The sequence below is a fragment of the Falco peregrinus genome, chromosome 4 (genome assembly GCF_023634155.1).
Source record: "Falco peregrinus isolate bFalPer1 chromosome 4, bFalPer1.pri, whole genome shotgun sequence".
Classification (NCBI taxonomy): Eukaryota; Metazoa; Chordata; class Aves; order Falconiformes; family Falconidae; genus Falco; species Falco peregrinus.
In genome coordinates, this window is record NC_073724.1 from 12,765,942 (window position 1) to 12,778,849 (window position 12,908).

Here is a 12,908-nt window from a genome sequence, read left to right on the forward strand (position 1 = left end):
AGTATTGTTTGAGATCTGCAGCTAATTCACTGTCTTGGAAGGTGAATAGGAAAGGGAATTCTGGACAGACTTGACTTACTACTACTTTACATGGATATGTATTTGTGATTTGATGACGCTTGTAGCTTGCTGTAAATTTGTTCTTGTAGAGCTGTGCTGATTGACATGGTATGTTTTTCAACTCCATGCCTTTTTTACAAGTCAGCGTGAATATTTGTTAACCATGCAATTCTCCTTTTCATTTCACTTCAAAATCATCCCTGTGTATCACTTACTAAATTACTTTCCTGTTAGGTCACAAAGATTTTCATTGTAAACTACGTCAGGGTTAAAACCTCATTTTTTTAATCTGTGAAGCACCCCATAGGAAATAGCATCATCAGTTTCTCGTTTTGTGCAGGAGGCAGGTTAAGTAGAATGTGAGTGGCTTGAAGTATGGAGGCCTGTCCTGTCTGCTGGCTTCTCCGTCATAGCCAAAGGGATGGGACTGTGGAAGGCAAAAAGGAAGGGAGAGCACAGCAGAACAACTGGACACATTTCCTCTGAGAAATCCATATGCTGAGCGTATCAGTAATCACAAGGTGGCTGAAGTCACTGTTGGGAGGTAAAGAACGTGTGTTCACAACAGCAAAAAGGGTCAAAATGCAGTTCTTCTAAAAGGGGGGGTGGGGGGTGCTAGGGGATCAAAACCAGGACAGGTAGAAATGTAGGTAGGAGTATCTCCTGAAAAAAAGGACCTGGGATTCTTGTGGTATCAGACTTTCTTGCTTATATAGCTGTTTTAATAGGCTTGCTTAATGTGCCAGTGTATTCCCTTGCTTGACAGTGTATTAGTGCAAGTATACCCATTATTTCTGTAAACAAGCATTGACATACATTGATTTAATATTATTCTTCATGCTGAGCTCTGCAGATAGATTAGTAAAATGTAAATGGCACAGCTGTGTTGCAGATATATCTGACAGCTTAGAAGATGACTTTGCACATACAGAAAAGCAAAGGAATGAGAAAGAGCTTTCTCAGCCCTTGAATTGTGTACATCCTCTTCAGTGTTCATTTTTATGGTAGTTGTAATTTCAAACCATGTGACTGCAAGGCTGTTGGCATTGGCATGTTCAATGAGTTTCTGCATTTTTGTTGTTTATTATAGTCATTAATGGAAATTCACCACCTTTCCTAAGTTCAACACTCGGCTGAATAACATAAGAGGTAATTAAGTACGGTGGGTTTCTTGCTGTGTTCCAGTTCTGTAGTAAAGAGAAATTGAACCCAGTTCTCTGCTCGTATTTTGGGGGCAGCTACTCATAAAGCAGCTGCATATTTGAGCCTCAAAACAACCTTACAGGGCTAAAGTCATAGAAGCAGCAGCCCCAGGGGTTAATGCCTGGAGGGGGTGGGTGTAGTCTCCTAGAGTTGCTTAAAATGCTTAGGGGGTTATTGGAAGGAGTGGAGCTGCAGGATTGCACGGGAAGCTTGCATAACCAGTTCTTAAACTGTATGTGGTGCTGGTGCTAATTGCTATTATTTAGTGCCCTGATGTTGGTTCCCACAGTAATCAGAACTCCTTTGAGTAACAGGTAAGTTTACTTGGAAGAAAACAAAATAAGAGAGCTTCTAAAGGAGAGGAAATTTCCTAAAGTAACTTCAAATTCAGAGCTTGTAGTAAAAAGAAAATAAAAAATATTGCTGTGAAGAAACCTGTGCCAAATTGCTTATGCCATATTGAATATAGTCAAGATGACTAGTGAGCACTTCTGAATAGGTAATTCATTTCTGTACATTCTGGAGAAAGTTTGTGTGTTGCCTTAGAGAAGAAAAATCTGTTATAAATCTGGTTGTCCCTCCTTAGAAAATGGATTCTTGCCCTAATTAATCATAGTTCCTCATACAGGCTACTGATGGGTCTCTTATCTACCCCTGCAACTAAAGCAGCTGAGGCCACCACCTGTTACCTCACTTCCAGCACCATTTAATTAGCCTGAATGGCTGTTACCTTTGGGTTTATCTGGCAGGGAAAGATATGGGAGCAGATGCAGAACAGGAGAGAGATACAAGGCACAGCTAAAGAAGTATAAAGAAGAGCTAGGGTAAGTCAAGGTGTGTAGGGAAGTGAGGACTATAGACAGGATTTGGGGCATCAAAGCCATACTACTCATGTTTACTTGCTGTCTGCTGAACTCCAAATTTTGAGAATTTAAGTGTTAAATCAGAAATGTTGCTATGGAATTATATTGGTAAAGTCTCCGGCATGACTGGTTCCACATAAGATTTCAGCTTCATAATCTGAAAGGAAATTATGCAGATTAAAACCCAATAAATAATAAAACAACAAAAACCCAACAACAAACCCAACAATCATAGTTATACTACTCTGTAAAATACGTTTGCTGGATCTGTTTTGAAGTTGGTAACACCTATGTTTACTACTTACTTCCTAAATAAAAAAAAATAATATGCAAAGAGGTTGTTTACCTGTAACAAAGATGCAAAGAGGTAGTTTGCTGCTTTTGCATAACTAGAAGTCCTCATTTCCTTTTTACTATGTTAAAGGCTATTTCAGAATGAATCATGAAAACGAAGGGAAGGAAAGGTGTTTAAATAACATTCACTACCGAGATTTTGTCAGGATTTCAGTCATATGCACAGTTGCCTGAAAACAACCAAAAGAAAGGTACTCAAATCATTAAATAAAAGCTAAATTCTTCTTTGTATTAGAAAACTGTTTCTAAGGGATTTTTTTTACACCACAAGGTATTCTGTTCTCATGTGAAAATTGTCTCCTGTGTGTAATGAGTAACATTTCTGTACCTGCCTATAAGTGCACATTTTATTTTTAGAACCATATATTGAGTTGCTACAACATACTTGTACAGTTTATTAATAAAAGCCTCCTTATGGATTCATTCGTAATTTATTTGTGCCATATCCTCAGATTAAAGCCAATATGTGTGAACAAATTCTTGCCTTTTCCCCTTAGCTTAAACCTTTCTTAATTTTTAAGACAAGGCAGCTGAGCAATATAAACTTTCAATGAAGAACTGAATAACTTGTGAAGACTCTTAGCTGATGAAAATGGTCATAACTCCCTAAAGTTATCCAATTTAAACAAGTTAGCTGGCTGAATGTGAATGTCTCTAGAAAATTGCTCTTGAAGCGATATGAAAAATAAAGAATATTTTCCTTCAGCTAATATGAAACATCAGTAAGGATATTCTCCAGGTCAATCAGCCATATGCTATATAGGCTTCTGATACAGACCTGTAAGTGTTTAACAAGCGGTGATAGTCCAAGGGTAGTCTAATTATTCCCAGTTCTACGCATCATAGCTTGAAGCTTTTCCTTTTTGCTCTGGATCTGAAGCATAGGTCTACAATCTTGAAACCTTGTCTGTGTGTTTCTAAATACAACCCCCAAATTACTTCTCACAGCTATATTAACAGTAGTTTTTTCCCTAAAGTATTAGCCTTACTTACCTGTACTCTGATAGCATGAAATCTTTTGTTATTATGAATAACCAAATGAAGAAACAGAATTAAATCAAATATTCCTTAAGACATATTATGGTGTATTTCTACTGTAATTGCAATAAAAACCTACAATCAATACTGGGAGAAAACAAAAAAAAGGCTACTAATTTAATTCCTCATCTTAGATTGTGGTTTGATGTAGTCACAGCTGTTTGGTTTTTTTTCTGATGTCTCTTCGTGAATTCCTCTAGATCACTAGAAGGGAATCAATGGGAATTGATCCAATTTGTAGAACACAATTCTAATATTGATAGTAGTTTATATTAATTTGCTTCACCCTAATCTTTTATTAATGTTCATTTGCAAAATGCTGTTCGTGCTGTTTCCTCCCAATTTTGTACCCCCAAGCTGATGATGATAATGAAATTTAGAGAAATGTAACAAGAAATAATGAAGTTTTATATTTTGAAATTAAATATGGTAACAGTTACTATTTTTGTAATCAGACATTGTTCAATAGATGGCGCTAATTTCAGATAAACAATGACCAGGGCAGATACATGAGATTCCTACAGTAGTAAGTTGTTTCCTAGCTATTTTCCATTTTTCTTTATTTCCTCCAGGAGGATGGGTCAGGGCATCAATACTGATTAATTTGGGGACTTTTTGAGGATGCATTGCCAATAAAATGTGTCACACAGACATATCTCCCTGGTACAAAAGACACAATAACTGATGGCATCACTTTCTCCTACCAGTGGGGAAAACCAAAATCACTGGTGAATTTTCAATGAATAGAAGAGCCATGGTTAAAAATATATTTAATATAATTTTTGAGGTTAGAATTGCACAAAGCACTTGAATGCAAGTATCCATGAAAATAAATGTGGCTGTGTGGTTTGAGGTGTTGTAGGAGCCAAGAGAATGAATAACAATAGTAAATATTTAGTATTTTGATTTTCTGATCATTTTGAAGACTTAGAAGATAGGTAATTTAAAGCATGATTGGTGTTTAGTAGTTCCTGCTGCAGTCCAATAAAATGGAATAACTTAGAGATTTCAGTGGAAATTTCATTGGAAAAAGTACCCTGCATTCACATAAATCTTCGGTGCTATCAAACTGCCATTGGACCACTTAAACTTGTTATGAACTTGTGTGATTAAGCTAAATCCTCTTGCTGCTTTGAAGATATTGTCTGTGCTTGGGCTGCAGTGACTAAACCTGAAACCATTCCACCAAAAAGTTAGACGGCTCAGTGTTGATAAACTTAGCACTCTCCTATCAAGTCAAAATAGATGCTTGTTGGGGTTTTTTTGTTGTTTTTGGTTGGTTGGGGGGGTTATGCTAGAAGATACTTGCCCAAATTACTGAATGGTTGCTTTGTAAATGGTTGTAGAGAGGGAATGAGATTTTTTTATCATGATGAGGCGCTTCCTCCTCTCAAAGGCAGCCTTTTTCAAATGTTCCTATGAAAGAAAACTGTAGTAGCAATCAATAAGGGGCAGCTTGCACCTTTTTTTCTCTTTGGTAGTCAAGTCTCCGCTTTTCATCTTCCTTTTCCAAAATAAACCCATTTGGTACTACAAAAAAAAGAGGGAGGGGGTACACAAAAAAAACCCTTTTACCATCTTCCTGAAGTATTGGGTATTTACAGGGAGAAATAATATTCTGTTGAATTAAATATTGTGTTTTGTTCTGTTTTTTTTGGTGGTTGGTTGGGGGTTTTTGTTGTTGTTGTTGTTGATTTTTTTAACTTCATGAATCAACCAATTTCTGCCTAGGTTTTTTTAAAGTGTAAGTTTTATTTCACTGAAAATGGTCTTCTCTTGGCAGCTAGAATATCAAAGACATTGGTTTAAATTCCTCCTGTCTAATACACAAATTCAGCCAAGATGTTCAGCCTTACTGGAGAGCTGTTTTGAGGGACATCTCTCTGTCAGTTCTGTGGAACCTGTTATAAAGTGATTATGCTATTTCTCTGAAGGATGAGGCATCAAGTTCAGCCTCCACTTTGACTTGGACCGAGCTGTAAATTTTTTCATATATCAGGTGAATCTTTCAGGTTTTATAATTCATTCTCTACACCTTTTTTTTGGCATGGTGACTGTTCAAGAAGTGTAGTGATGTAAAATTTTTCGTTATGTTTAACAAAGGCAAGTCAAAAATTGCCTGATCCTACAGCACACTAGTCATAAGAAATACGTCACTTCTTAACATTCAGGCACTTTACCACCCATTCAGCAGTGTGCCTTCACAGCAGTCTCATGGTGAAATGCACTCTTTTAAGTCAATAGCACTTATTTCTGTTAAGTTTTAAGAGGGAGTCCCAAGGAAAGGCAAAGCTGGATCTTGTGACAGAGCTAAAATTACATTCAGCCAAGTGCAAGGGGCCACAGCCCAAAATGTAGGACTTGGGCGCAGACTTACCATTGAGTGAAATGGGTAGAATTAAACCACAGCAAGAGCTGAACATCAGTGAGCATCATTATTGAAAGTAGTTTTCAGCCAGAGACCATAAGTTAACATTAGTTGACTATCATGTTTGATATCAGGTAGAAAAGCCATGTTTCTCAAAGAATGAGTGAATATATCTGTGTATTTTGGACTGTAAAGAACAAGTACGTTGTCAGTAACAGATATCATGTAAGTATCATTACTGTTAAAAAGAGACTAATCCCCTCATTTCCATCAGTGGAGGATTTGAAGCCAAGATTTTCAGGTCTAAATGGCTGCAAGTAGTTGCAGCCTAGTTTCTAAAGCTGCTGCTCTCGTGTCCTGTTGGCTGTATTGAATGCACAGCATTTCTGAAACGCAGACTGCTCCTATTTAAACTCCAAAGTGAGCCTTGCTAAGGGCATTAGCATTGGTGGGTTTGGGAGGTATTACGAGGAGGGTGGCCTGCTGGTGGGAGTGCCATGTCTGAGGTCATATCTTGGGTAAAAAAGATCAATTCATTATGCAATTATATTTTGTACGTGACACCAGACAATACACCAAGACATAGAACACTCCAGTAGCTTTCAGTGCGTCTTCTTCCTTCTTCATCATTTTGAGCAGTGTGTGGTTAAATCTCCTAAAAGGCAATCAGTCTTACAAAATGATCATCAGCATGTTTGTTGCTTGAAATCTCCGTCTGAGCTTTCTGTAGTTGATTATAAACGTTTGCCCTAAAATAAGTAGGCACAGCCTCTGCCACTTGATGTAATAAAAAGTCTTGTCCTTCTGTCCTTTACTGCTGTAATTTAAAACTCTGACCCGGTCCACCCTTGAATGCAAATAAGTGAGCAATCTGGAGAAGCAGAATGTTGATCCAGTCACTCTAAAGCCATTTTCAGAGCAGATTTTAAAGATGTACGTGACATTGGCCATTAGTGAGGCAAAAAAGATGAATGGACCAATAAACGAACATATTTCACTTCTTTCATCTGCCAAGATGAAGCACCATCTTGGTGTTTAGTTGGTTTTTGGGTTTTGGTCTCTTATTATATGTGCAGCAGTACTTTAAAAGACATGTTATCAATTCTTTAATTGACTTTTAAAAATAATTGTTTCTTCCATTAAGTCCCCTTAAGTGGATTGGTCTTGAAGATTTAGGTTTTATTTTTGTTTTTCTTTTGTAATTCTGTAAAAAGATTTCTATTTGTAAGGATGCTGTCTCTCTAAGATTTAAAAAACAAAACAAAACATGGAGAATATGAATGTTTGGCTTCACATTTTTAAAAATTAGATTGACAGAGCTAGTAAAATTAAGCATCCAGGGGGAAAAAAAATCCTCTTTAGTTTTGTTTTTATTTCTAGTTTGCTTTAAATGTTTTGTGGAACTTCAGAATACTTTTTTAGCAATATGTGCATTTTATTGAAAAGGAACAGTAACTTTCAGTGATTATAGAAGTCCAGAATAAGTCTGTGTGGGAGAAAGCATAACATATCTTTCCTATTCAGGGTCTTTACAATAATTAATAAATAATTTGACACCTGTCAACAGGAAAAAGAAATAAGCAGCTTATTGTTGTGTAGTGATATTCCTGCAAAGAGATTTGCTTCTTGCAGTTTTTCCTAAACAAAATATAAATGTTTCTTTTTAGGTGTTTTCTGTTGAACAGTGCACTATCAAAAGTAAATTAAAAATAGAATTTAAGTTTAACAAACAGTTTTACATTAAGCTGTATAGACGAGTAAAAAGATCTAGTGATATTGACTACAAATTCCTTTGGGTTGTGCTGTTTTATTTTCAGAGCCACTGGGATTTTAATTTTATTTTTTTCTTTGAATTATTTAGTTCATTATTATGAGTTATCCTCACAGTGCTTTGTGGTGCTTTGATCAGCAATTTATCTTGGGGTCTTAAAACACATGTTCATTTATGCGTTTAGCTGACCAGCTGCCTTTCCATTTTTTCCTTTTTTTTTTTTTTTTTTATGTGACATTGAAATCGAGTGTTTCTGTGCAAGCATCTTTGAACTCAGAAAATGCATCTTACTCCTTATGCTGCTGAACTGCTGCCTTTTCATAAAGGGGCTCTAGCCCTTTCCTCTGCCCCATCTTCCAGAAGAGGTAGAACAGCCCCCCCGCCCCTGTGCTTGCCAAGACACAGTCGTCCAGTCCCCCCCCCTCTGTCCCCCCCGCCTCCTCCCCACAAAGAGGTGAAGTCCCCTGAGTCTGTAATTGCCAGGAGATGAAGCGATGATGGGGAGTGATCACAGTCAATAGCTTTGATTAACAATAAGGTGGAAAATTAGCAATGCTAGCATTCAGCTCCCCTGCCTTCCCGTCCCCATATGCTCACCACAGCCTGTGCTGGCTGGTTGGCAGGGTGGCCACCACGCCTGGCGGGCTGCAGAGCGAGACCTGGAGTGGGCAGAGAGGGACAGCGAGCAGCATTTAGGGGACCTGGGGTGATGCTCCCCGCCACCTTTTGCTGGGCACCACCATGTCGGCAGGGGAAGGACAAAGTGTGCCGTGCGCTGGCACTGTGGCTTTTGCTGTCATGTGTGGATTTAATCGTGTCTGGACGTGTTGTGATCAAAATGGCAACTACTGTTACTCCTGTGACCCCATCAGCAGCTCTGGTGTTGTTTCCGACAGACTCCGGCGACCTAGAGAGGGGAAACGACAGCGGGACACCACTCCCCACCTCTGATAATGGCGACAATTCGCTGGGCTACACAGGTAGAGTGCATCTTTCCAAAATATTCCTGACTGCCTCCTTCTGACACTTTCAAAATACATCTGCCATTACCACCTGTACACGTTTTTTTAATCATCTTTGCTAGCTGACTATCTTTCACCATCACCCTAGAAGTTCAACTTTGTTAGTGCTGTTGGAAGATATTCTTGTGCCTTTTAACTAACCAAGATGACTGTCTTTTTGTTGTGTGTTAGTACATTTCAATTATTTAAATGTTTAAAGTAATTTTCTGTTCTTGAAACAATGCACCCATTATTCTCCTTCAAACTGTGTATGTTAGTGCATGAGGCAATGTATCATCCAAGAGAAATTTTTCCAAAGACCAAAGACAGGGATTTTTCAATGTGTTTATTTGGGATTGTTTTTTGCTTTGTTTCTGTTCTAAACAAACCCAAAATATATTGCAGCAGGGAAAAAAGTCCAAGTCAAACTAAAACGTGATTGGAGAAGAATCTATTTCACTGACCTCTGCATTGCATAAACTAGAGAAACATGTCTCTAGGCCAAATAAGAAAACCCACAGATAAGCAGCACCATACGATACGTAGCAGCAGGGATCTCTGAGGAGCCCATTTCTGTAACTCCTCTGCGTGCTGAGACGATACCCAGCTCCAGGAGTCACTCCAGACACGCTACTGACCGCAGCCCGGGCTCAGCTTCAGAGTTCCCGAGTTCAGGGGTTTCATGAACTACGGGTGGTCCAGGACAGTGGCAGACTCTTAGATCTAAATTACTTTAGGTTGTGAAGGTAAGTAATAATTCTTCTGGTGGTAGCAACTTTTGGGAAGGGAAGGAGTGAGGAGTTGGGCATTTAACTGGAAGATGTTCTTTGAACACTGTATTGGTGGGTTACTAGTGCTACTACTGCTCACACTGTGTAAAATTGCTTATAGTCAAGTTCCTAACAAAAGCGTATGAATCAGACATTCATAACTAAAACAGTCTTATAGGATAGAAGAAGAGGATAGGCAGGTATAACAAAGAGGGCATAATTTCTTGTCCATTCATAAAACTTCAAGTCTGTTATACACCACTGACAATGATTATGGCTTTCGTTGCCTACGCCTCACAAAACATCCCTGCATGTGGTTAAAAACCTTGACACAAAATTTTATTCCATTTTAAAAGTCTTTTTTTCTAAAAAGGTAAAAAAGCAAGGCAATACAAATTTCCCCTCAGTCAAGAAGATAGATGCCTTCTCAGAAAGCCATGGCATGAACTTTACTGCATGTGGTTATTAACTTTTCTATATTCTGATTATTCCTATTTTTTTTCTAAATGCCCCCCCCCCCCCCCCCCACCTCCCCCGTGCCCCGAGTTTGGCGCATCTGTGCTCTCTGATGCATATGGGGTCATCATATTGAAAAAAAGAAAATTAATATAGCTTAAATAATGCTTTCTTTTTGAGTTACTGGAAGTTAGATTTGGGCTTTCAGAAAATGGGGCTGGAAACGGTGATCCCTGGGTTTTGTGTTTAAGCAGCCACTAATTTACGTGGGACCACGAGTGAGACTCTATTAATAATAAAGTTGCTTGCTTTTACCTAGAGAGGAGCAATCAGTTCCCCTCCAGCTTCTCACCCCTCCCTGGCCTGGGGCTGGTGCTCAGCAGGTGGATTTCTGTGCCCAGAGCCTCACATCTCCCTATGGAGGTGGGAGAGGGGGCCCTGCATGTGCTCTCCATAAGCTCCCTTAGCCACAGGAGTAGCAGGGATAGGAATTCAGGGGGATACACCATCACTTTTCCTACTGGTATATTTCAAAGAGGGGCTGGAGACTTGCATGGCAAGCGTGCCAGGTGGGTGATGGCAGGCAGAGGGTGCGAGGGCTGCAGGTGGTGCTGCACTTTGTCGCCCTCCTGCAGGGCAGTATTTAAGGCATACACGGTGGTGTTTAAAAGAGTAGGTCCCCTCTGAGTGTGGGGACATGGGATTGCTTCCTGAGCAGAGCACAGACCCTTCTGCACCTGCCCATCCACAGGGATCCTTCGCCCAAACCAAGGTGTGCACCTGCACCTGGGTGCCATGTCTCTGCAGGGCATTGCAGCGGTTTAACCTGCCTCTCAGAGACTAATGGGGTCATGGGGAAGGCTGACAACATCAAACCCTGGTCTAGTAGTTCCCCCGAGGCTCCGGATCTTAACTCTAGGCCATGTTTTAATAGGCATTTTCCAAACAAGCACAAGAGTCAGGATCAAGTTAGAAGCAAACACAAGCTGACCAAATATGAAACCCGAGAGGATGGCCAGTTTTGTTTAATTGGAGTTTTTATGCCTCTTATTTGAAAGAGCACTGAATAAAGAACAAGGTTTTTCATGTTTAAAGATTTAATGATCCAGTATTTCTTCACCACAATGTAATAGTAATGAGTAGCACTATGTGTGTATACCTTGATTTCTATAGAGAAGCCCTAAGGTATTTAATAAAATTACTCCAAGAGGTTTCTGTAATAATCAGTAAAGATTATTAAGAACAACATTAACTGTAATACAATCTTATACGTAAAGTTACAGGGTTTTTTTTTCTAATTTATGGGCTCATTTATGTGAGCCTAATATGGAGTTCCTGGATTTTACAAAAGTATTCTTAGATCATTTTTTGTTCTCTCTTACCTATGGAATTCCATTCTCCAAAAGGAAAACCATTCCAGAAGCTTGCTTGTGCTGATAATTCTCTGTTTCGTTTCCAAAATCATTCAGCTAAGTCCAGGATGTCTGGACCCATGGGCAAAAAACCTCAGCAATTTATTCTCTAATCCTGTATTTATCTTCAGGTGGTGTCTGAATGGACAAAACCCAAACAAGCTAATAACTGCTGGCATACAGTAGGATCGTACATTTTTACTCATACTAAGAGCAGTGATAGATCTGTAGGGCACGTCTTCCTAGTTGCATGTAAGTTTAGCTGCGAGGTAAATAAGCAAAGCATTTGCTACTATGGGACGTTTCAGGGTTAAAGATTATGATTTCTTCCTACATCTTTTTCTTTCTGTATATGTTTTTCAGGATGAATATATGCAGCCGTTTCATACTGTTCTTAAGTGGAGGTGCCTGACTCCTAGAGAGTGTTTCAGTGTGTTCTCCTAAAGTCTGCTTTAAATTAGGAGATTTTTGGCTATCGCGTTAGGTTCTGGCTCCGCTGTGGATGTGAGCACTTGCCTTGAGAAGTAACCTTGTACCAAACAGGAAGCACGTCGCTTTCAGGCAGGGAAGAGGAGTTGCTGACCCAAGTTCTTTCAGATAATGATTAAAGTTCTTGGTAAATTTCAAGACCGATGATGAACTTGTATTTGACTTTTCCTGATTCTTAGTATGTTACAGGACCAAACCCTAGGCTTTTTATTTCCCTAATCAATGTAGCAATGTGGTATCCAATAGATTTTTGCACTTTTTATAGATCACCAGGTTTTTTAATTAGTAGTTTTTAACTGTAGACTCAAATGGAGAGACTGTATACACATCTATATTAAAGACGATCACTTTTGGAAAACATTTGTAATGTAAATAAATAGGGGTTGAATAATAACAAATCAGGATAAGAATTTCAGTCACTGAGGATTGTTCCATATGCACGACAATGATGTTAGAGTGAAGGAGTTTATAGGTTTTTCTTTTGCATATTTGATATGAGAAAAATGCTAAGAATTAAAAAACATCTAAAAGCTGATGTGACCAAATAGGAATCGTATTAAAGATGCCAGACATACCTGGCTTGATTCAGCAGAGGATTTAGGGTAAAAAAATAACAAAAAAATTTACTTGTAACTGTCAGTTTAAAGAAATGAGCCAACAAGATTACCTTGTCACCTTGTCTGCATCTTCACAAAAGACCAATTCTACTCTGTCAAGACCAGATTGGAAAATAATTGCATAGTTAAGACGTGTAATAGTAAAAATCTAAATTACTATTTTAACTATGTGCATAAAGAACAGGCCAGATCACAGTGACATTCAAGAGGGTAAAAGCATATGATTTAGATGCTTTGTGTTTTATTTAATTTGCCCTAAGGAAGACATCCAAAGTAGTTTTCTGAAATGCTTTATAACTCTGCCGGTTTCTCTTCCTACAGACTTTAAAGGAACTTCAGGTGACTAGCAGTGATGTAGATACCCAAAACCAATTGCCAGTAATTCCACCGCTCCAACAGTTTTGATCTAGGTTCTGAAAGGAGAAGCAGGTGATAGGAGTGTGCACCAGAGAATATAATGAAATCTTTTCTGGTCATCAGAGGAAGGCAGGGGAATGGAAGGTGCA

At 38.8% G+C, this 12,908-nt stretch overlaps 1 protein-coding gene across 5 annotated transcripts in view; it reads left to right on the top strand.

Moving 5' to 3' along the window:
• ROBO1 (roundabout guidance receptor 1) overlaps nt 1-12,908 on the top strand; it is a 650,768-nt gene that overhangs the window by 257,574 nt on the left and 380,286 nt on the right. For all 5 annotated transcript variants that reach the window (XM_055801229.1, XM_055801233.1, XM_055801235.1 and 2 more), the window contains exon 2: nt 8,554-8,637. In XM_055801229.1, the coding sequence (XP_055657204.1) occupies nt 8,554-8,637 (84 nt within the window). The remainder of the gene's footprint in view (nt 1-8,553; nt 8,638-12,908) is intronic.